The 25,059-nt window shown below is 47.7% G+C and overlaps 2 protein-coding genes across 2 annotated transcripts in view; one reads left to right on the top strand and one right to left on the bottom strand.

Moving 5' to 3' along the window:
- Window positions 1-2,468, bottom strand: part of LOC125744596 (forkhead box protein J3-like) — a 68,367-nt gene extending 65,899 nt beyond the window's left edge. Inside the window, exon 1 of the mRNA XM_049016587.1 lies at window positions 2,163-2,468. The gene's annotated coding sequence lies outside the window, so the exon portion shown is untranslated. The remainder of the gene's footprint in view (window positions 1-2,162) is intronic.
- Window positions 2,469-6,848: 4,380 nt separating this feature from the next.
- Window positions 6,849-24,928, top strand: rimkla (ribosomal modification protein rimK-like family member A). Its single transcript, XM_049016414.1, has 5 exons — window positions 6,849-7,951; window positions 15,067-15,297; window positions 16,040-16,126; window positions 19,965-20,168; window positions 21,017-24,928. Exons 1-5 carry the CDS (start codon window positions 7,789-7,791, stop codon window positions 21,493-21,495), a joined length of 1,164 nt encoding a protein of 387 aa, XP_048872371.1. The 5' UTR covers window positions 6,849-7,788; the 3' UTR covers window positions 21,496-24,928.
- The last annotated feature ends 131 nt before the right edge of the window (window positions 24,929-25,059 follow it).

Here is a 25,059-nt window from a genome sequence, read left to right as displayed (position 1 = left end):
CAACGATGCGAACTGAAATTATTCATTAAAATCAGCATCTTTTAAGAAAACAGCATTTTCAAACAAAGTGTTTTGGTTAGAGCATGGTTACATTCCTGTAAGCAAGGGCACAAGGGAACCTGCAGCACATGGACTCCCCCACAGGCCCTAGCTGGGCTTCTTTGCTTGTAAAGCTCGATCTGGCCCTTTAGGAGGCCAGACCAGAGGGGTAAGTGTAGCACATTCAAGGCCCTGATTAGGCTGCTTCAGAATCCCCCCCCCCCCCCCCCCAACCCACCTGGGACCTGTAAGCATTACTACTGCTGAATGGAAAATTCAATATGAATTCTGCACTTTAAGGTACATTTTTAACATTCCCCATGAGATGAATACCACCTCAGAAACATCTTACACCCTCCATATTTTTAAGATATATGAAAAGCAAACTGTAGAGTACCTTTTAAAATAACTGCACACAACTAGCAGCTATAAACACATTATCCGTATGTGACGTCGGACTCCTGATCCCATCCTTCAAACCCAAGACAAAGATCAACTAATAAGGCTACTTTATTTCCATAGTCCAAAGACAGGCTCAGCGGTTTTGAATCATTTTAAAGATGCCCGTTAATACCCTTCAACTTCATATGTGATATATTGGAGAATGATGCTCCCGATACCATTACTAATTCCCGCAGCACTCAAATACCCTCTAATACTAGAAATATTACATTTTTTTAAGACGACACTGCATCAACGCTTCTTCTGCAAAAGAAATGTGTCGTCTGCATACACTATAACAACTGTCTACGACAAAAAGACTGTATTAAACCAAATTTAAAAACCGAACACCGACCTAAGGCGGCGTATATTCAACTCGACAGCGCTAGAGATGCGTCGGCTTAGTTATGCGCCCACTTGACTAGAAACTTAACATTCACAGCCATTATCCAGGCGACGGGTAAGATGCCGATTAAGACCAAACGCCCATCGGCGGAGCTCAGCCATAGCACTTCGTCCTGTGCGAGTCCCTCACGTCCAGCGGCGCGGTAACGCCACGGAGGAGCGCAGCGAGCAGGGAGTACCACTGGAGTACCACCGGAGTCCCGCTACCTGTGGATGCAAACGGGAGCGTGCCGCGGTCCTGCGCGCGCCCGTCCGCTCGCCCGCAAGCGCGCGCACACACACTCACACAGAAACCACGAGCGTGTGGCACGAAAATGCGTTACCGTGCGTCAATAATCAAGCCCGCTGCACACTTCCATCCAGCGGTGCTCCTTGTAATATAACGTGCATGACACATTAACCTAAATATTGTGCGACGAATTATGCCTCGTCAGTCCGTCCTATATCGGAATGCGGTCTACATATCCAGCAAAAATGCATCTCACTACCTGGAGGCAATCCCTCTTGCAAGAATCAAAAACGCGGCTGCCATGTGACAGATTCTTAACGTGGTTCATTTGTCAAGTTAACGGAGTAGCGAGCGCTGTCAAAGAGTAGGTTTGACACATAATCCATAATGTGAGCATGTGCATTCGACTGTTCTGAAAAACAATAAAACTGCATAGATACGTTTTGGGGTAATACCTAGAGACATCTGAACTTCACCGACAGTGAAGAGAGAATAAAAACTTCATAACCACGATTGCAAAAACTTAAGGTAAACCTTTCAGTACAAACTTCAGATACGTCGATCCAAACATCTCGCTTATTCCCAAATGAAACCATCGGCAGTAATGTCAGAAATTTCACGTCATATCAGTAATTATAAACTGATCAGCAACACCTTGACACCCTCACAACACAAGTAAGATTTAACTGTCGCTGCCAGATTACGGGTTAAACCTGCGCACGTAGTTTTCAAATCGCATAGTTTGTCGCGCGACAGCAAAGTTAACTGTCCGGCCAGCTGTGCGACACCAGATACGACTTTGGCAGCTGGAGCAGCAGAGTCCAGCGTGGGCAAAGAGTACAAGTAACTGGCTAACTAACCAACCACTGGCTTGACAGTGCAACCTTTACTTATGGTCCCTTAAGTCAGTGGCTGGATGACGGCAAGGCCTTTTCTGAATAACTTCATCGCCTTAGTTGGACGACATTCCGCGGCCCCACTAGAAGCAACCCCTAAACCGGGCCTGCCTTCCGACTCGGATTCCCCCGTGTCCCCCAAGCTTACTTACTCTCTGCTAGGCGCTACTGCCGTGCTGAACGGGTCCAGGTTAGCTCTGGATCAAGCGGCAATCTCCCCTCACTTGCAACTTCGTCTTCACCCAAGGGGGTTGAGCTTCTTCGCCGCCGCCGCCACCACCGCTGGCGCCACTCCCCCTCCTCCCCTGCCGCTGGCGCTGCTGACACGTTCCCCTGATTTCCCCCGGCTTACGCTCGCTTCACATTGGTCAGCGCACTGGTCAGTATCGTCCTCAGGATTCAGGCACCTTTCCCCCCCCCCCTCACAGTTATACTTACGATTCCACAGCGAACATCCGGGCACTCGCTCGCTAAAAGAAACACCCGGAACTACTTCCAGAGGCAGCCGGAGCGCATTTTCGAACCAGACGACTCATATACATGCGCACGATTAAGTAGCCCCTGGTTTTTCTAGATTTGCGACGTTTAGAATGCCGCTATAGACTCCACATTATAAACCACAGAAAAAGTGATAAAAACCTTAAGCAGTTGCAATCTGTGCCCCCAATACATTAAGCTTTGTTTATCCAGATAATCTGTGCCTGCAAGTAATGAACTCTTCTACACCACTTGTTGAAATTTGCAGCCCTTCTAGATTACAAATAATAAAACAAACAATCATATTCGTCGGTTTTATAATGGACTTAATGTTATGGCATGATTTTATTTAATTCTTGTCATGTGTTGCATTTATTAACGTTAATAATAAATATAGCATGACAGCTGCCTTGCGATTTAAATAAAACACGAGCGCCCCCTATTGGGCAAAATCCTTGTATAAGAATCAGAATCGACTTAATTTAGCCAAGTACGAGTACGTTCAAGAATTTTTTTTTTTTGGTGTGTTAGGTTATACATGTTGCACAATAAGTACAATCCACCATAAAGCACGGACGAGGTAAAACATGACATGCAAGGTAAGATACATAGTATTTAGTTCTTTCATTTTCAAGTTTCAAGTTTTTATTGTCACGAGTTCTAAGAAAATCCTTGTGCAGTTGCAAGAGAGGGGAAAAGCGCATTGGGGACAACAGAAAAAAATCAGTGCGATACAGAACAAAGAGCAGTGAATTAAGAGCAAGACAAGACAAAAGGCAGTGCGTATGGGGAGTGAAACGATAAACTTGCAATAAATAAATAAGTGGTGCATCGGGAAAGGCTGTGCAAATAGCCAATGAGATAGACAGTACTTATTAAGTGTGGAAAGGGTGGAATATTCATAACAGTATGCAATATAATACAATACAGCTGGAACAGATGCAGGTCACTGCTTATTGAACAACCTGTTGGTCTGGAGAAAGAAATTGTCCCTGATTGTAAGCGGGCAAGATCTACGCTAATCATATACAAGGTAGTTCGGACAGGTTTTTGTAGCAGTCTGAGTTCTTCAGCAGTTGTGTTACCCATCCACACCCTCATGCATCCAGTCAGGATGATCTCAGTGGTGCAACAGTAGAAGTTCACCAGGATTTCAGTTCCCAACCCAAAGCTCTTTAGCTTTCTCAGGAAGATCCTGACCCTTCTTGAGAATGCAGCTGATGTTTAGAGACCATGAGAGGGTGTCGGTGATCTGGACACGCAGGGACCTGAAGCGGCTGATTGTCATGACAGGAGATCCAGCAATAAATAGTGGGGAGTGAAAGTTTATGGTCCTCCTGGATTGGACAATGATCTCCTTCGTCTTTTTGACGTTCAGTGAGAGGTGGTTGCCGTGGCACCATATAATCAAGTCTTCTTCCTCCTTCCAGTAGGCAACCTCATCCTCTTTGCCAATGAAGCCAATGACAGCAGTGCCGTCCATAATGTTGATAAATGTATATTTTACGAACATTTATATTTGATAGTTACACCTACATACCCATTTAAAATGAACTGATTTGCAAGTACAGTGGAGATTTACTATATATAAACCAGAAGAAGCATAATTATTGAAAAAAATATTTTCCTACATATTTCATTTTCATTCATCTTTCAGTGTCAAACTAGCAAATCATTTTTAGCGAAGAAATGGTTTTAATGCAGTTTTCTATATTTTTTCTATATTTTAACATTGCAGTCTATTCCACTCAAATAGATGTAATTTAATTTCAATTTATTTAATTAATTTAACACTTCATATTTTTTATTGCTTCATACCTTTCCATTCTGTATTGCTGTCAAGGTGGATTTGTCCTTCAAAGACCCTTAATGTTTGACCATTTCCTCTTTGATCAAATATGCAGTTTTATGTAAATTTAAATACATTTTTGCATGAATACATGGTCTCATTTCTATTGCATGGTTGAAGCACGCGGCCACATAATTTTCTTATGTATGACCAAGCAAGATCAATGTGGAAACATTGTATTGCACTCCAATTTATTGGGATATTTTCAACAGCTTCGCATAACATCTGTATGCTCAAGAAAACATGCATCTCCCCGGTTCCTCCGTTTTGATCAATAAACACGAATACTAAGCATTACTGCATTTATAGAAGTTGCAATACAAAAAAACGGACGACAGAGGGCACCCTTCCCTAAAATTTCCATTTTCTATACACACCACAAATCTGGTTTTATTGCAACTTAACCATAAACAACATAAGTGTTATACCATACGTTTTATTTTTAAATAAGGCACACTATTAAAATCGCAACTAGATCTTGCTGTTGTTGTTATTTTTAATGGTGTAGCAGGGAGAGCAGCAGCAAATTCCCACAAGGTATTAAATATTTTGTCAACTTTTTTTTGGAGGGTGGCCATGGTTAAAGGTTCAAGTTCATTTGTCATTCCAGCCATATCTAAGATACAGTGGAGTGAAATTACATTCTCTAGATCAGAAAATGTGCAAAGAGGGAAGGAAAAAAATGAGAAGCATGGAACAAAGAAACAACGGAATAAAAGGAAACCAGGAGTGAAATCATAACGTACAACGCAATACTTAAGGTAAAATGTTAAAATAATCCAAAATAATATTAAAATGTAAATATAAAATATGCCAATATGAACTACTACAATTAAAAATAAATTAACTGGCTTTATTACGTTCATATTATAGAGTTTAACGATCATATCATAGTCTGTTCTTAATTTTAGGGAGCAATATCTCCGCCCAGATGGCAAGAGATGAAACAGAGGAGGACGTGAGGAATCTCACTAAACATTCAGAAGCCACCGCAAAAATCTAACTAGTCAAACAATCAACAGCCAAAAATATTATTGCCGAGTCAACAGCACTGAAAAAAAAATCACTGAAAAGGGTTAATTGAGACCCCTAATTAGCAGAGACCACTGGACTTCGCCCCAGGTAAACCAGTGCATTACATCGCATCTGTCAGCAGTCATATCATAACTTCTTTTCCAAGTGCAGACATTATATTTACCAAAATAAGCCTGCCCTTGACCCAGTGCTTATTTCCTATTTAAATGCAATGCAAAGTCTGCAGAAGACGGCTGGGGAACTGGACAGGAGGGCTGCAGACAAGTAGCTGACCGACAGATACTAGCAGTGCAGCTGAGATACTTTATATATATGTGGGTTTCCTGTGTTGTTCCCTGCCTCGTGCCCATAGCTTCCGGGATAGGCTCCGGACCCCCCGCGACCCAGTAGAATAAGCGGTTTGGAAAATGGATGGATATATCATTAGTATTAAAAACAACTGCAATCAACTCTGAGGCTACTATCATTTTCAGGGTTTTCAAACGAAGCTGCTGTATTGAATATAATACAACCAATCTACAATCAATCTATTCAACGACATATATGACTATTCTTTATGATTCAGGCTATTTATGTGTCGGTCTATATATATATAAAACACAAAATGATATGCTACAGGTGCGCCGTCTTCGATACGAAATCGAGCAACAAATAGGCGCTGGTCTCCTTTAAGTTTTCGTTAAACTGTAGTTTACATAAACGGAAGGCATCTGCTTTCATGTCCTTCGTAGATTAAGAGACGAACTAACTTCATATTGGTTTCCACACCAGCATTGCCGAAGTGGGTCATTCACTGCATCTCTCAACCCATGTGATCACATGACTTTTTATGCGTGACGCACAATAGGCTGAAAATCGCAAAGCAGCTCAGCTAATGGCGCCGGGGATGTAGTTGAAATCACTTAATACCCATGCCAGCATGCCTGCCCAACATTAAAACAACATGCCTACAACATATAACGTACGCAAATGCATAGGCATATCGCCGATTTAACTATAATTTTCGCATGCAGCTATATGACAATTATGGAACTTCCCTTTTCAGTAGTAACCCAATAAGTGAATTTTTTGATCACAAAATGGTAGCTGGCAGAACCATGTGTCGTCTGAAATAAGCACCGCGAGACTTGCTCCAACGCTAGTGACTTAACAGAAAAACAAAAAAAGGCATAATCCCCTTATGGAAATGACTGGTGCCTGATATTAGGAGAATAATTGGTTTCCCATATTTTCCAGATGCGGGATATCACAGCACGCCTTTGTTTATAACATTTCCTGACTACTCCGGCATCGATATATTTTCTGTCATATCAGCGCAGACACGAGTTTCAGTATTCAAGCCTCCCCATACCCGGTCTGAACCGGTTCGGGCAAAGCGCGGGCTCGTGCTATCACCCCCCTCTCCCTTTTTGCTTCCCCAACGCGTGTTTCTCTCCGCATCCTCAAGCACCCGTAGCTAACAATGGCGGAGTACGCTCGCCTTCTTATTGGCTCACAGGCCTACGCGAGCCTCCACACCTTCATTATTCCGATTGGTCAGCTAGATCTAATAGCCCGCTTTTACCGCTATCAGTGTCAAATGCGATTGGGCAACGGGTGGGCAATTCCGCGTTTTTATTGGCTATCCGGGATTTTTTTGTTCCAGTTACGCGGATAGGTAACAGTTGTAAACGCAGCGCGTGCTGGAAGAAAAAGCGTAGGGTAGAAAACAAATGCGCATCTTTTCAGCACCGACTCCGTGGATAGCAAGGACTTAATTAGGAACAGGGATCGAAAGCGGGTAGATTGGCCGTTTCAGCTTCGCGGGGCACAATCTGTATTTTATCTTTTTTCCTTCCCCACGGGCAGAGGGATTTGCTGTGTGCACAGGAAGATAGCGTTGATTTGGTGATAGGCGGATTTAAAGCGCGTTGTGCTAGCTAGCTATACTTGTTCGCCCTTAACGGGGCTGCAAGCCACATCTGTCTAGCTATCGATAGATAGATAGATAGATAGCTACCTAGCTAGCTGATATATAAAGAAAGCGCTAGGATCAGTCTAAATATAAGGGACGACGTGGAGGCGGCCAGCATCCATTAATACCCCGATCTGGCGTTATTCTGACAGGCTTGATTTGCTTTAGTAGGATCCTGGATCGGGAGGGCCGGGAATAACACATCGTAAATCGAACGAGAACTTCAGGAATTCACGATTTCCTCGGTTTTCCTTGGTCGCGACGCTTCGAGCTGCTGATCGTGTTGCTGTAGCTTGTAGGCTCGTCTACTGCCCGCTTTGCGCTTGTGTTATTCCCGTTATTCTCCGACCCCGGATCCCGCGCTCTCGCATATGCCGTTTGCCCCCCGCTTCCAGCCCATCTCTCATTCCTAGCGACTCGTTGCCTCCGTTTCCATAGAAGTTCGGTTTCAGTGCAGCTAGCCATGTGCTCCCGGGTGTGGTTTGTTACTGACCGGCGGATCAGCCAAGAGTACCCGCAGGTTCAGATTCTCAGGGCTCTGAAGCAGCGCTGCGCTGAGGAGGATGTCGAGTTCCGCTCGTTGCTTATGGATCAGATCGTGCTCACCATCTCCGATGGACAACTGGGTGAGTATAGCCGTTTTCAGAGCTAGAAGATGCATTTTGGGACGGTTGCTGTTTCGCTTTCTAAGAATAGGTGCGTGTATATGGGGAGAGATTTCAGTGTAGTGCTTATGAAAACCGTACCGTTCTTGGTTTGCTGGCAAACGTGGACGGCGATGCAGTGCTGCCCAGCTGGGAGTAGCGTGCAGTCCAAGCGGGGGTTCAAAATGGGCGACCGCTGTTTTTGTCTGAGGGGGGGGGAAGCGCTGAGTGGCGCGGTGAACAATCGCTGCTACCCGCTACGCCGCCGAGTTGCCGGGTTTAAACTCGTCTTTTGATGTATAGAGTGTGTTTGAAGGGAATTAATACGCTCTCCGCACCGGCCATCCCCCGAGGGGCGAAAAACCAGAAAAGCAACGCGTGAATGCATCACTGATCGGGACCCCATAAGCAATGCGGCCCCCGCTTCGTCCCGTTTGACTCGAACACGTAACGTTGATCAAGCTTATTAACTATTATTAACTGCTTGGAAGTTCTTTAGAATTATACGGAACATCTTCTTTTTGTTCCATTAGTACTTCTTGGGCAGACCGAGCGAGGCTGCAAATCGACCCTGGTCCGAGATCCGGGTCTGGCAAAGGGTGACGTTTTAACGGGTAGCGGTGTGTGCGCGAGTGGCTGCGCGTGGCATGCGGGATGCTGGGTGGCGAAGAGCGAATTCATGCCTGATGTATTGATCCCTTTTTTCCGTGTCTGCTGACAAAACAGCCACATTCTTAAAGCCACATTGAAGACCTGGTTAGAACCGGTTTTGTCTGATCCACCAAACGTGCGAGCCTCCGGATAAATGCCCGCGTTCACTTACGAGTCATTGGTTTAGTCATTTCCAGTGAACCGATGCGGATACGGACGCACGATATTTGCATTTTATTTATGTTTTTTAAAGGTAGTGTTTAAAATAGTTTTAGTAAACGATAGTGTTGTTGGAACCCCCCCCCCCCACCTGTGCGCTTGGTTTCCACGTGAAGATTTAGGCTCCTTGCTAACGGTGTCAGCCATGCGCTGGGTGTAGCCTAGCCCGGCTAGGGCGCCATCGGTCAGTAAGTGATCGGCTCGGCGTCAAAGGGTGCAGGTTCTGAGCTGCAATTTTCAGTTAACATGGGCTGTTAATTTTACAGGTGAATTATTAGTAAAGGAAAGGCCGGTGTGAGGCTGACGTGTTCAGACAGTTCTCCAGGGAGCTGCGCTGATCGCCGCCAGCCTGGGCTGTCTGTCCCCGTAGGCGTAGCCGCCTCCCTCCCGTGGGTAATATATCCAGATGTTTCAGGTGTCAACACCAGCATGTATGTAGGCCTGCGTTTTTTTAAAGCCCTTAAATGATCCTTGGAATGGCATGTGGAGTGCAGATGTGCTGTGCCCACGGGTGCATTCACCAGACCGAATTGTGCTGCAGGCCTGCAGTGAGACGTGCACTGGGGAAGTGGCCACCAGATCTGTCGCTCTTCTGAGAGACAAGACACCCGCTCTCTTCCTAAGCAAATGAGTGATGTGTCTTCATGTAAATGGCAGTCATACCATGCTCTGTTCAGGCTTGATTCTTAATTAGTGGGTTGGTCTGTGTACATGGCATTCTGCTCCGTCAGCAACGACCAATTGACCCATCCGGGACAGATAAAGGCAGGCGAACGCCTGACACCTCCTGGAAGGTGCAGATCCACCATCATGGTGTTCCTGCCTCCGTCAGTTCCTCGGGGGTGACTGGCAGAGTGAGTTCATCAGGCTACAGATGAACCCTCCAGCAGCCCACCGGCTTCTTATCGTTTGCAGCCGGCGCGTTCCATTAAATGGACTACCTCAAGCACAACCAGCCCCGATGACGGTGTTCAGCTTTTAACCAATGCCGGATTGACACCAGGTGAGGTAATGTGATACCCCAGATGAATAACTGGGAGCTGAATGACCGACACATGCCTGGATCAGCTGACCTGCAGCTCACATGGCGGCTGCAATGAGTCTGAATGCGCATTGGCGCCATTGCAAGTGCCCACCGCGATTTGTCAAAATGGAATGGAAGGTGGGGTCTTTCCGGCCATATTACTGGCTTTACATTTGTTTTTTATTGCCCAGCCAGATATCTGTCTACGAGTGTCACATGTTCCGAATTGTCCTACGTGTGGGGGTGGGGGGGTGACTCAACTCACCCAAAATTATAACAGGACCCACTAGTTTGTTTTCTTTCTCTCTCCTGCAGCCGTTTTTGTCCCAGAGACACGCCCAGCTTCTTGGCGTTTTTTGGAGAGCCGCTTCCAACGCTTTCTGTTTCCCCCGTATGTCTTCAGAATCGGCCTCATTCTTCTCCTGTAGCTCAGGATTTTATAAGAAGGAGGCATTCTTTGCGTTCACACCCTTCCCTCAGTCCCTGTCTCCCTAGCGCCCGCCTCCTCTGCAGGTCCTCATCAGTGTCAGTGACAGCTTCGCACCGCTTGCTTGTTGGTTTTTTTTTTAATACCTGACACCAGAGATCAGCGAAATGCTTCGGGCAAGCGTTGGGTCTTTGGCTGCCGATATACCGCACGGAAAGTGGCAGCAGTGCCCGTCGCTCTCGACCCGGCTTAATGTCCCACATCGTCGCAGCGCATGTACGCCCCTTTGCATGAAAGCGCACAGTTGGAGCGTCGGTGTGCCAGCATAGCGGAACAATGGCATTACTCGCATATCGAGTCAGACACCCAGCCGTCGCTGGGGCCTCGATCGCTGAGCTCGCGCCGGCTTTCAGTTGACCCATGTGTGACGGGCGAGTCCTTTCACTTGCCTGCTGGGGGTGGCAGTTGCTTGGATACAAAACAAACGGTTCTCTTCTCCCTTGTTTAACAGTTAATGCCTTCCCGCCCCTTTGGAATCACCCCGTAATCAGGGTTCAGTTCCAGTTCGTCTCCATGCGAGTTGAGGTTGGTTCTGTAGTACTGCACCTTCTTCCCTGGGGGCGGTGCATATTAAATGTGCGACTGTGGCAGAGGATCAGGACGGTCTGGCAGAAGCCCCCTCTGCAGTCCCGGGTGCCGACTGGGGAGAGACATGCCCGCTGGCCATCCTAACGAGCCCCGCGCCATCGCCCTGGCAGGCTGCGGTGAAAGATGAGACGTGTGAAGCGAGCGGGGAAGATTTACGGCGACGCCTGAGTGATTTCAGACGCGCGTGGTATAAAGCCATCTGGCGGTTGGATCAGAGAGCTGCCTCCCCCTCTTGTCCCCCTTTGGATGCAGGCGTGTTTCGGGGTGACGGGGGTGGAGCTCTGTCAGGGCAGTTTCCGGAGGGAATTTGGTGGTGGGATGTGAGAAGGCGCTCCTGTGTGTTAGGGTAGTGATGGTCACGTAGGCGCATTGGCTCTTCTGTGTTTACTGTGATCCTTTGTGCTGGGGGTCAGGGGTCACTGGGGAGCATGACATGAGGCTTCTCAGCAGGTCACCACAACTCCAGACTTGGCTTCCTTTGACGAGGGGCTCGCTGCTTCTCCTCTTGACTCTTTTTAGTAGGTGCTAACCCACCCCGCAGGCTATTCAAGTTGTGGGCCGGTCCGTCAGAATCCAGCCGACCAATGACGGGCCGCCTTTCAGCCACTCCTTTATGGGTCATCGTTTGAGGAGGTGCTCTTCACAGGCCTGTGGGCTAGGGAGGAGCTCAACCTCCCAGGTGCTAAATTCTGGAGCACAGCCGGGGTATGTTCTGCCTGCCGTTTGGATCCGCACAGGGCTGGGCTGAGCCCTGACACAGCAGATTAAGGCGTGGAGTTTTGGATTACGCAGTGTGAGGCTTCAGCCGGCAAGCTGGGCTTGGGACAAAGCAGTGACCTGTGAGAGGGGTGGGCGGGGGGTGGGGGTTATGCTCCTCAGATGTGTACCAGTATCTTATTTTTGGACCCTACATAAGTAATCCCTCTGATGGATCCTGTGATGTCCTCAGGACCTGGAGCTGCACGGAGTTCTAAATAAATGGCCGATTTGTGTTGCAGGGCTGTCATTTTAGTGCTAAATCAGCAAACGGCTTGGATGGGGGCCGGGGGGTGGGGCCGACTGTGGCAGTGTTTTGCCGACATGGCAGGATGGTATGTTCCGTGACGTCACTCGCCTGAGAAGCCTCAGTGATTCCTCTTGTGAGGATCAATACAACCATAGTGATATAAGGGCTGGACATTAATGGGATTTTGCAGATTTTTTGGGATTTTTTTTTCTGATGGGGGGGGGGGGGGGGGGGACCGCCCTCCCTCCCAGCAGAGGGGGGGGGTACCCCAGATGATCCTAACTAGAGTGACAGATTAGCTTATCTGATGCTCTGCCATCACAGACATTCACAGCCAGGAATGAACATGCCAGCCTGTTGGGGACTAGAGCAGGTCTGGTGCAGGGCCGCAGTGTCGAGTGTGGCTGCGATTCCCTGCGTGAAGGTCGGGTGTGATTGGGACACCTTTGTTTCTGTCCTAATGGCCCCGGCCACTGGGGAGGGGATTGGTGGGGTAGACAGGGGGGGTGTGTGTCTGTCAAGGCCAAGTAGTGTTTAATCTTATGTTAGTCACATCACACAGTGTGTTATGGGTCTATGCTTAACTGGGCTTTGCAAAATAGTTTCTTCACTTAAAAATATATTAACCTGTATTAAGAGTCAGAATAGGGAAAGCTGAAAAAATAACATTGATTCTTATGCAGTATTGATTTCCCCCTTTTTGAGCTGCAGTAACTGCTATAGTTCATGGGAGACTGAGACTTGTGTCCATTTATTTTGCACTCATCTGCATCTTGCGCAGTGTACGGCCCAAAGCGGCTTGTCGCGGTCCAGCTTTTCACTGACTGCGGGATCAGACAGGCTCTGGAATCTTCTGGTTTGACCCTTGACTTCCGGGGAATTCTCGTGACCGTTTCCGTGACGACGCAGCGTTCTGCATACCTCAGATCCCCCCACCCCCACCCAAGCTTGGGTCATGTGCTTCTCAGTGCCGCAGTTCTTCCTTTGGGGGGCTCCCTGTTCGTGATCTTGGGGTTATCGAAGTTAGGGTGTGTGTCCTGCCCCCCACCCGACCCGCAGGCACTGCTGTGTGGTGATGTCACCTTCAGGCGTGCAGGGATTGAGGGAATTGTCCGGAGGGGCGGGCAGTGACGGGCAGATCGCACGTCTGGCTTATCCACCATGAAGCCCAGCCCTCTGTCACACATGCTGGGGGCCAGGGGCGTGCCGCGTGTCCATTCTCCACATTGCATCATCCCTGCTGCATGTCCCCACCCCCCAGCTGGCGGAGCCTCTCTGTCAGTGTTGCATCTATTAAATGCCTGCTGAAGAAAAGCGTCCTGGAGCCTTGTAAACAGAGCCGGCCCCGCTGTCACTGATTTACAGGGGGCGTGTAAAAACGATAAATTAGCCAAGGTAGCGGTGCCGCGGCTGGACGGGACTGGAATAACACGAGGCATCTTGTACATTTTCTGTCCTCCTTAAACAACCCCCCCCCCCCCCCCCCCCCGATGCATTATGTACTCTGCAGACATGCTGCTGCTCCTCCTCCTCTTCTCTTCCTCTCACTCACAATCGAATGTCTTCCAGTTTGATCACAAGCTTCCCTCCAGCATTGAGCCTCAGAGGCGATCGCTCCTCGGTAGCCTGGCGGTCCTCCTGGCTCTCGCCAGATACCCCCGGCATTAGTCGGTATCCAAAAAATCTGCTGAAGTGCTGAATTCAGTCTGTCCCTGCCTCTGCTCCTCTCTGCTCCTCTCTTCCCTTGTTAGCCTGGCTCTCGCTAAGGCTCCCATGTCTGCGGCCATGAACAAATGGCGTCTGTTCCCTGATTCTAAGCGACCTTGGGATGGAGGATTAGCCTTCCTGGTCTATACCTGTTAAATTTCGATCAGTAACCCTGTAACCCTGCTGGTTAAGCCCTGCTGAGCGTACTGGTAACCCGGCACACGGTATCGGTTCAGCTGTTTATGGAGACTTTCAATTGCTCCAAAGAGCAAGATTCAGAGTGTAATTTTACTGCATTAAATTACTGGTGTATCTGTCACATAATGGAAGGCATGGTATTTAATGTTGGCCTTTAGTAAATTTAATCCCTTTTTTTATATTAACGCAGCTGACCTGCTAGTCATCCGACGAATCTGGAAATTCTGGAGATTTATTGTAGTTGTTCTTATTATTAATGTACTTTAAGAGAAATCCCGTCTCTCTCCAGGCGATGGTGTGAAAAGGCTGGTTGTATTTTTCTCCTGTGACATTAGGGGTTTAAATTAAGGCCTCTCCCATTGAGAAGCCCAGATGGACAGAGAGCTGAAAGCGCACCTTTGTGTGTCCTGCCCTGATCGACGGGCGTGGGGCAGAAAGGCGCAGGGTGTCAGGCGGAGCCGTCGTTGTCTGCCCCCGCCCCCCTACACACTTTAATAATCCTGACCCCAGAGCATCACAGAATGAAGTCATTTAGGCATGACACACACCCCCCAGAGATGACTGTGCTCAATGAGGCCGCTTAGCACCCATTGAGGACAGTCGTGTGATCGGTGGTGATTTGCCAAAAACTCTGGCAAATGGGAGCAGGCGGGATAGAGAGTCCAGCCTCCCGGTGGGACCACCCTCTGACAAACACGGTCTGGGTTGGCCGCACTGGCCCTTCCTCCCACAAGAACCTCTGCAGGAGACGTATCTTCATTGTGTCTCTCTCTCCTCTCTCTCACTCTTTTTCTTGTGCCCAATCCTCTTGGGCATGTTCCACGTGCAGATCAGGTTTCTGTGAAATGACGGAGAGAAAGGCGGGTGCCACACGTTGCAACCGCACACGTGACGGTGCCTGAAGTCATGGCAGGATGCGGCCTTTGAGGCAGGTCCGCGATGGCGCACTGCCCGTCTGTGTGAGGCTGTGTGGCGTGCAGGTCTCCCCCGTCCTTGCAGAAAGCTGCACTTAGTACTGGGAGGATGTGCGGGGGGGGGGGGGGGGGGGGGGGTCTCGGTCTGAGGCTCCTGCAGGTGGAGGTTGTGTGGAAGGTGAGCGGAGCATCATCCTCTGTAGACCGAGAGCCACTGCATCCTCCGCTGAAACGGCAATCTGCTTCCTGTCGCCCGTATACCATGCCTTTGCCGCTCTGATCCCACGATCCCTACCCCCACAGGGCTGCGTGTCGAGCAGGAGATGGTGACGTCCTACCCGCAGGTGGCCGTGGTGAGGGTCCCCACGCCCTGGGTGCAGTCAGACAGCGACATCACCGTGCTGCGGCACCTGGAGAAGCTGGGCTGCCGGCTGGTGAACCGACCGCAAGCGATTCTCAACTGCGTCAACAAGTTCTGGACCTTCCAGGAGCTGGCCGGCCACGGGGTGCCCCTGCCAGACACCTTCTCCTATGGTGAGTTCTGCCGGTGGAGGGGTGCTGCGTGTCCGGGGCGAGGGTCCTAACGATGGGCGGCGGTTTGGCCTGGCACAGGCATCGCACTGTCCCTTTGTGGTGAGTCACAAGCCACACTGTCATCCAGGTCGGACAGTGAAAGGACCACTGCTGCCTCACTGCGCACTGGCTCAAAGTCAGCGGTGGTGCTCGCTACCTCGCCCACTCCCTTGTAGTCCGTGTCATTCTTACGGGCTTATTGAGCGCCTGTGTCATCATTCCCTGGAGGCCACGCCCCTCGCTTTGCATTCCCTCCACTGCAAGAGGAGGCTGGGCTGCAGTGCTGGATTTTTAAATGTCTCTGACGCTGCAGTTCCTGTCACATGCAGGTTTTTTATTATTTTTTTTTCCACTCTCTCTCTCCTTTTTTCCTGCTATGGGGTTTGGCCGACCGGTGCTATATCCTTTTAGCCGCCAGCAAAGGCTTTCAAGAAGTTAAACAAGAGAATGTGTCAGTATGTGGGAACGAAAGAGGTTGATGTCATTAAGAACATGCTGACTGTCCACGCCGAACTGGGGAGGGCGAGGTCACAGCCTGGGGCTCCGTAGCCTGCGGTCCTGACCAGGAGGAGTGGTTGAGAGTCGGGTGGATGGGATTGGATGGCTCTGGAATTGCAGACAATGTGTGTGTGTATCAGCAGGTTTGATGGGATGTGTGTGTGTATCAGCAGGTTTGATTGGATGTGTGTGTGTATCTCTGCAGGAGGACATGAAAACTTCCGCAAGATGATCGACGAGGCAGAACCCCTGGGGTATCCTGTCGTTGTGAAGAATGCACGTGGCCACAGAGGTCAGTGGGCAGATCCCCATCCCCCCCCCACACGCACACACAGACACACCCAGACACACACGCACCTCCCCCACCTTGCTGCCTTTACACACAGCCTCCGTTTTCATTCCCTTAAATTCTTACGCTGCTGCTGTAAGGTGGTGGAAGAAGTGCTTTGGACAGTTTGGGACACTTTTGGAAGGTGTGGTACAAGACAAAAGAGATGCAATATACGGGATTTATTGTCACTGCATTAGTACAATGAGACGATGTTTGGATTATCCTGTAGAAGCCTCAGTAAAAACTGTACAAGTTAAGAGAAAAATTTAAGAAAAAAAATCAATAGCATATCGCAAATACAAATACACAGTATAGAAGTATGAGAAATACTCCACATAAATTATTGCACCTGAGAAAGGCATCGGTTGAGAGTTGTAGCATTACTGCAGGATAATGATCAAGATCAACAGTATTACACAGTATAATGGATTTTATAGAACCCAACTGAGGCACTGAGATGAATGTGATAGCAGTATTGTCGTACAGTCAACGTATGATGACTAGGAGCCACAACAGTTAAAGTGCATATTTCAGCATGTGTAATGCATGATGTCTGTAGTGTGGATAGGTCTCAGTTCCACTCAGTGTGGAGATGTGATGGGGGTGGGCCCAGTGCAGCAGTTTGATAGCTTGGAGGTAGAATCTGTTCTGTAGTCTTGCCATGCGAGCATATATGGCTCTGCAGTGCTAGCCGGGTGGCAGAAGGTGGATTGGATCACTGCAGATCTTCTTTTGTGGCTGCAGCGGCTTCGGAAGAGTTCTTTCTTGGTAGGAAGCTACGAGCCAGAGATCCTCTGGGCTGTTTTGACGATGCTCTGGAGGACCTTCCTGTTCTCAGGTGCTGACTGGGCACCACACTGTGACGCGGTATGTGAGGATGTTGTCCATGGCTGTTGGCAGGCTGTGCTTTCTTTAGGCTTCTCAGGAAATTAAGCCTCTGAAGTCCTGTTTTGGCACTGGCTGTTGTGTTAGTTGACCGGTAAAGGTCCCAGCTGGTATGGACAGCAAGAAATCTGTAGTTCTGTACTGACTGCACCTTCTCACTGCTGATTTTGATGTATGTCGATCTCCTGAAGTCCAGGATCAGCTCCTTGGGTTTTCTTCGGGTTGAGGGTGAGGCTGTTGTCCCGGCTCCAGCTCTGAAGTTCTCAACCTTCCCTATATAGGCTGGCTCATTGCTTGAGATCATGGCTGTCACAGTGGCAGTCTCTCTCTCTTCCAAGATGCGAGACACTGATGTGCTTCTGACTGGCTGGGCTTTGCAAGCATTCCCTACTTATAGGCTACAACAGTCTAATAAATCATGCAGGTCGCATTATCAAGCTAAATTTTAAAATAATAATTGATAAAAACGCCTTTTAACATTCATTGATATAACTGTATTTTATTAACACTTGCTGCTGCTATTGAGCTAAATATATATTAGTCCAATAAGTGTCTGGGGAGCAGCACACACTTATGAGTCATTTCAGTTGTTGAAATTTTCAGTCTGCCAAGCACTTTAAACATCACAGTTTTTGTTTTAAAATGAATGATGTTTTTGCAGTTTTTTTTTTGTTTGGGCTGTGATTCAAATAATGGCATTTTCCTGCACCTCTGTTCCTGTTTACAGCCATCACTATCAAAATGTATGGAAAATTACAAAACGGTAACATCAGAATGTATTATCGTGGCACTAAAGGCGCTGTGAAAACCCGAGTGGACCTAAATGAAAAAGTTAGGTGCACTAGTGCAAACAATGCAGAAGGTTAGTTTGAAGTGGTTTATTCTGACATCCCGCAGTTCTGTACGTATTCTTTGCAAGTGCTGACCGAATTAAGAGCCTAAAAGTGTCCTGCAACACGGAATAGAAACTGTTCTGCAGTCTCGCCATGCAATCGTACACGTCTCTGTAGCGCTTGCCAGACGGCAGCGGTGTGGAAAGCTTGTGACTGGAGGGTAGGATCGTTGCTGATGTTCCTGGTCAGGTCAGAGTATGGTCTCACCACATCCCGCCATTTGGTTACAATTCAGAGCTTAATAGCCCAGTGGTGATGTGATTACTTTGCCTGCCAAGAGATTCGAACCTCTGTGCACCGCACCAATAGTTTCATTTCATTGTATTCTGTTTCCTGAAGTGTAAAGGACCAAAGCAGCCTGGCCTGCATCACATGGGATTATCAAGGATGAAAATGGCGGCCTGTGTATGCATGCCTGGTACCAATGGGGTCTGTGTACTGTGATACACAAGTGACCTTGGGGCGGATCTTAATTTCATCTCATTCTTCCATTCAGTGGTGCCCATTTTCACACACTAGCTTATTACATTGTCTTAGGGATGCCCCCCCCCCCCCCAGAGTTTGCTATGTCATTGACTCCATCTTGCATTCAGAAAAGATGCCTGCAAATTATCATTGCCACACTTCTGTAATGCTGCTCTCTTCCTTTTTGTTAATGCTCCCTGTTTGAATCTTGGATGGCTGGTTGCTGACGGCATTACATACGTTTAGCTTCGGTGTGAGGCCTCCTATTCTGCTCCGTTGGGTTATATCTGGGGCTGGCCTTCTGGGACTTGCCTTTCTCCCCATTTCTATTGGATGCCTTTCGCACTATTTTTGCAGGAGGCCGCGGTTCTGGTCCGTCGTGGCTGCCGGGCCGCCGTGGTCTGTTTTCGCCATCATCGCTGCTTACCCCCGCCGTGGCCGTCGCCATGGCGTGTGGTTCGCCAAGTGCCAGTGGGCGCGTTTCCCCCCACAGTCTGTGTGATGCAGCTGTGCTGCCTGTCCTGGGCCCGACGGAAACCCGCTTTTCAGCCCCTTATTCAGCACAGGCGCGTTTTTCCAGCACATTTTAAATATACAGGGAAATGTTGGTCTGGTTTAGGTTCTTTCTTCTGTTCCGTCCATCCTCTACTCACATAGCGAGACTGTTAACTCTTAGTGTGCTTGCTAGCTGCTGTATTTAAACACTGCTCTTTCCCTGATGAACTATTTTCATTTTCTCTATTTGAACTAAAAGGACTAGCTGTATGGTTTCATTTTCCTGATGAATCCGTCCAGGATGGGAACTCAAACTCCTGTTGAGCTGCTACTATGCAGGCATGTTGTTTTTAGGTGTGTTTTACACCTGAATCACTACGGAAACTGATGTAGGGAATAAGGTTATAACTGCAGCTATCAGTGAGGTGTCAAAGAGAGGGTCATAATTACATGTGCCATTTCTTGTTCCGGGTGACTGTGGGTGGCACTGTTGATTCATACTTGGGGTTATGAATCCTACCTTGGCCGGAGTTTACATGACACAGGGAGGATGGTTTCTTGCGTCGTTTATTGACTAGTGGCATTTGGGATGTCTTTCCACAGAAGGCTTGTAAAAGGTTCACGTCGACTGTCCTTGACTGAAAAATTAGCCGGACAGTCGCCCTTTCATTACTCATTTTTTGGTGTCTGAATGATGCCAGTGACCGAAGCGGGAAGAGCATTGGAACGGCACAGATTCACTGTGCTGCTGAACTGAGTGCCATGTTTCTGAAGAGCAATTTGAAGTGTGAGCTACCTGACTTAATGGAATTTTTGAGAGCAGATCAGTGCGAAACACCCGGAAAGGCACAAGAGCATGACAGGTATGCTCAGGGTGACGATCCATCCCGCCATCGCGGCTTTTGCGCTGATCCGCTGAGCTGTAGGCTCACAATCCTCCAGATTCTCAAGGTGTTCCCTTCCCTCATCGCTCGGCTACCCTTGCTGTGCTCTCATTGGTTGATTTATGCAAGTTGACGGCAAATCTGGCCTGGCTTTACACACATTCCCCCCCCACACAGGGAAGGCTGTGTTCCTTGCCCGGGACAAGCACCACCTGACGGACCTCAGCCACCTGATCCGGCACGATGCGCCCTACCTCTTCCAGGAGTACGTCAAAGAGTCCCACGGCAAGGATGTGCGGGTGGTGCTGGTGGGGGGCCGCGTCATCGGCTCCATGTTGCGCTGCTCCACCGACGGCCGCATGCAGAGCAACTGCTCCCTGGGTGAGTGGCTGCGTCGCATCATGTATATGTGGGCTGCATGCGATGCAGTGCTTTGAGTTTTCACAATTTTGTGGTATACCTTATCACCTATACCAACCAAGCTTGGCTGATACCTTTTGATGGGCCTCCTCTCCTCTAAATATCTAGTCTCTGGTCACAGTCACAGGGTCACTAGTGGACTCCACTGCGGCCTCTCTTACATGTGTTTCTGATCCGAACTCTGAGGATTTTTTCCCACTTGATCGGTATCGTTTGTCGCAGCCCGATCCAAACCCCAGTCTGTTTCTTTTTCTGCATCTGCCCAGTTCACTGACTTCCGTGGATTTGTTCCGTCAAACGCTGCAGTAAGCCTGAGGCATATGGCTTGAAACTATAGACTATCAAGATGTCAGCCTTGTGGGGATTCTTTAAACTGGAAACTCAGGGTAGCCTAACAGCTACCTGCAATGTCTGGAATGCCATCCTTTCAAGAGGAAGTACCAACAGCCGTTTAATACAACAAATCTAATTAGACGCATGTAGAAACATCATACGGAAGAATGGCTTACTCAGATGAAGAATGCAGCCGTGCCTAGTGCATGTGTATGCATATTTAAACATTTATTAGAGGACTGGCAGATATTGAATGGATCGGATTGGGGTACCAAAAAAAGTGGCATCCCTATTAACTCCCAAGTTTTCATTACTACAGTGGACAGTGAATTGGATGGTGGTCTTGATAAGAGCTTCCCAGCTCTCTCATGTCTCTCCAGTACTTACTGCCTTGTGTATGGCTTTAATCTGAGGAACAGCCATTTAGCAGGACCCTGTAGTTGTGTGTAAGATCTGCACAATGTCGCCCCCTGCAGGCGGCGTAGGTATGATGTGCCCATTGAGCGAGCAGGGCAAGCAGCTGGCAGTGCAGGTGTCCAACATCCTGGGCATGGACGTGTGCGGCATCGACCTGCTGCAGCTTAACGACGGCTCCTTCGTGGTGTGCGAGGCCAACGCCAACGTGGGCTTCATCGCTTTCGACCAAGCGTGCGGCATGGACGTGGCGGGCATAGTGGCCGACTACGCCCTCTCGCTGCTGCCCAGCCGCCTCACCCGCAAGATGTCGCTGCTGTCGGTGGTGTCCAGCGCCAGCGAGACGAGCAGCGAGCCAGAAGCATGCCCCCCGCCCAACGCTCTGCCTGAGGCCGTGTGCACCATGAGCGTGGGCTCCACCTCCAGCGAGAGCGACCCGGAGCTAGCGGAGAGCCGCGACGGCCCTGCCCCAGCCCTGCCCGACTCCGCCTACAACATGAACACTCTCCTTGCCAATGAGATCAAACTGTTGACTGAGTGAGCTGGGCGCAACAGCAAGTCACATACAGTGCACGTGTATACATACACTCACACACATACATACATGTTTACACGCATACTCGTTTACACACATGCATCTAAGTGTCATGCGCAGACATGGACTGACACACGCAGCCCCAGCAAAACGTGGGTGACAAACTCGAACACACGAACACACACACGCATGCTTTACACAAGCGCGCATGTGCATTCTGTCTGACATATCTACCCCCACCCCAAATCCCCACCCACAACTAGATCTGAGGCTGCTCCCCTGACACCCCTCCCCCCCAATCCCTGGTAAAATGCCCCCCCATGGACTTTGTATAGACTAGTTCTCCTGACCGGCATTTAAATTCAGTGGCTTGTGAAGGTGATCTCTGAGGTCGGGGATAGTTTCAGGGCAGGAGGCGGAAGTGGAATGCCCCCGATCTGTGCCAAACACGCCCGGTATCAGGTGGGAAGAGTAGTTCAGTTGGAGTGGAAATGCAGTGCTTTCTGATGGCCTTTCCCTGTGCCTGAATGAGTGGCTGGCTCCCCTATGCTGCACGTGGCCTCCCAGTGAGAGGAAGGGGGACTCGCAGAGAGTGACATAGAGAGCGCCCCCTATAGGACTCCTGAAAGTCCCAGCTATTGATAGATCCACATCCAGATAGTGACGGGATGACAGGAGGGAATGATCCCTGCCTCATTCCTCCTCCCTTTTATCTTTCTTCTTTTAGCAGACAGCTTGAGTAGAAATTGCTCGAAATGGCTTAAATCCAGCAAGACGACACACTTAAAGTACCTTTGAAAGGAAACAGTTCCCAGCGCTCTTTAGCCGTCAGTCATCGGAAACTGCTCCTGATCTTTTTATTGCAAGCACTTTAAGGTAAATGATTTGCAAGAACTTTTAGCAAAACATAACTGTCAGATAGGGATGTAGAGACCAGCCATGATGTGTTCATATGAAATTTTACTAAACCAGTTCTTATGGTCATATACCTCAGTTAAATTTTCACTGCCTTACTGATTCACCAGGAAATACATTTAAAGGACAGAAATGTTCTTAATCACACAAGCCTGAGCTGCTGCTGCCTCATTGAGGCATGGGGGTGGACGCTGTTATCATGCAAATTATCTTCATGTTACTGGGCAGTGTTCAGAGCTGCTTGAATTGATGGCCAGCATTCTCTAATTTTAGCCATTGGCTAAGACACAGAAATCCTCACTGCGCAAAAAAACTTAAGTGTCAACTAAGGGTTTTTTTTTTAAATTGGTTTGTCCCATGTGATTATCTGGCCAAGTATAAATCTGATTGAGGAAGTACGTGTTTTTTTTTTACACTGACCAGGTCTTATTGTGCAAATAAAAATGTAAACAAAGTCTGCTTTTGTTACTCCTAATTCTTACATTGCTGCAAGTGGGCCCCACTTCTGCATTTTCTCATTTGTTAGTTCTTGGCAAAAGATTTTCATCAACAAAAAAAAACTCATCAGTGGTCAACCTCAACTGCCATTACACTAAAACACTTCCTGTTTGTCTGGACAAGTGAATATCAGTGTTGTCGATACCTGTGAGGCATCTACCTATGGCCTCCTAGCCAAAACTGACACGATAAAGCATCAGACTGGACTTTGTGAGCAGTTACACTTCATGTCACTTAATCACTTGACCGTCACAAGATGTTTGCAGCTTACATAGGGTCTGTATACTGTTGTGTGGGAGGACTTTCTTATGCTGTTTGTTCATGGACTGAGCTCAGGGGAAGCAGCCCGGATCTCCCTTCTCAACCCCCAAGGCATGTGATGTGTTCACTATAGGTAGAGATCTGCTTTAAAAAAATATTCACAAATGTGCAAACAGTCTCTGAAAAAGATGTGGTGTACCACATTCGTTAACATGCATTTTTGTCTCTGTTAAAAAAAAAAATCTGTTTAATTTATGGTGTACATTTTTAAAGGTTATTGACTTGTGTGCAGTACTGTCTCAGACTGAGACATTCCAGCTGAAATTTTGTGGGATTGCTTTATCTCCCTCTGGTGCGGTGCAGGCCTCACAGGCGGTCCTGAAACACACGGCGACACTCTGGATTACGACGGCGCGCTCAGAGTGCGGTCACACGTAGGCAGTGGCTGCTCATAGGCACGCTTATGGTTTGGAAAAGAAAGTGTGGTTCTCGCCATTGTGACGTGCACAAAGGATTTGAGCCAACGTGCACAGAATCCACAGGGGGGGGAGGGGCCATTTGAACAGCAACATTGGCTGTAATTTGTGTGTCACAAGCCACATTCATGGGTTTATTTCTCACCCTTGTGGTGTTAAATGTGGTCTTAAGTTTCTTCCTTCCTTTGTTAGGACATGTTGAAACATGGTCTATGGATAATCCTTAGACTGATGCTTAGCTGTTACTTTTTTTCTGCAGGTGCTGCAATGATTAAGAAATTTCCCATGTGTCTAGATTCCATTTATTTGTAAGTGCGGCCAGGTCTGCAATTGCATAAAAAGTAGAATGCCCTAATGACGGTGGCTGGTTCAGAGTAACTGGTGACACATCATCCAGCGCGGAAGGTCAATTCTATCCTTTGTTCCCACAGATAATGGGAGAATAGTGCATATTTCTTATTAACCATTGCTAGTTTATTCTTGTACAAATTACAACAGCTACAGACACGTTAAAAGGGAATTTAAGAGAGGTTTGCCTATGGGGTTCACGGTTTTTCCATTTAAAGTGTTTGGGGAGACTCTTTGCCAAGAATACATGCGTTTTTTGTATTTATTAACATGTTAACATTCCTGTAATGTTGTTTTAACCTTTTTGAGTGCGTAACAAACATTTTCAGTCAGAGAACATAGGTTTTTTTTTTATGTGTTAGAAATGGGTCCAGGAACATCTGGATTTGTACAGGTTTCTGTTTTTGGTAAATTAGCATAAGTATCTATGTATTTACATAACTGATTTTGTATAAATGAATCAGTTTGTGCTGAATTTCAGTTAGTACTCTAAATTACCAAAAACCTTACAAAAATCACCAAATACTCTAGTAGTATTATTATATTACAGTAAATTATTTTTCAACATGATTTATATATAGTATATAGTCAGTTTCACAGCCAGTTGTACATATTACTCTGAACTGAAGTTTGGAGGGAATAAGACTAAGTTTGAGGTTCCATTTGTCAGCCGGGACGCATCATCGCAAGCGTGACGGCCCTATTCATTAGGCCTCGATGACATGGACGTTTGGCTTAGTCATTAAGTTGAAATGCAATATTCATTCCAGGCGCTGGTGTAACAGATTGATTAAATTATTCATCCTCAATGCAATGTTAAGAATACTGATGGTGTTACAAACTGGATTCCATATCTGGTTTTATTTAATGATTAATTTGTGCCGAAGTATGTAAATACACCCTTCTTTTTTAGACTAAATAAAAATGCCATACTGATGAAAGCTAAAGCAGAATGTCTGTTTTTTTCCCCCAATTATTGTTCTAATGTGGAATGAGACTCATCATTAGCTTTTAGCCTGTTGGTTTAGCATGGCATAGATTTAATAGTAGCTACTGAGATAATGTAACTACT

This window comes from Brienomyrus brachyistius, chromosome 6, assembly GCF_023856365.1.
Source record: "Brienomyrus brachyistius isolate T26 chromosome 6, BBRACH_0.4, whole genome shotgun sequence".
In the NCBI taxonomy this organism is placed as follows: domain Eukaryota; kingdom Metazoa; phylum Chordata; class Actinopteri; order Osteoglossiformes; family Mormyridae; genus Brienomyrus; species Brienomyrus brachyistius.
This window is presented reverse-complemented; position numbering and strand designations above follow the sequence as displayed.

Excerpts from the sequence above, each read along its gene's own strand:
- rimkla (XM_049016414.1), top strand. The coding sequence starts at position 7,789 with ATGTGCTCCCGGGTGTGGTTTGTTACTGACCGGCGGATCAGCCAAGAG. Across the intron at positions 16,127-19,964 it reads GAATGCACGTGGCCACAGAG|GGAAGGCTGTGTTCCTTGCC; the intron begins GTCAGTGGGCAG and ends CCCCCCACACAG. Across the intron at positions 20,169-21,016 it reads GCAGAGCAACTGCTCCCTGG|GCGGCGTAGGTATGATGTGC; the intron begins GTGAGTGGCTGC and ends CGCCCCCTGCAG.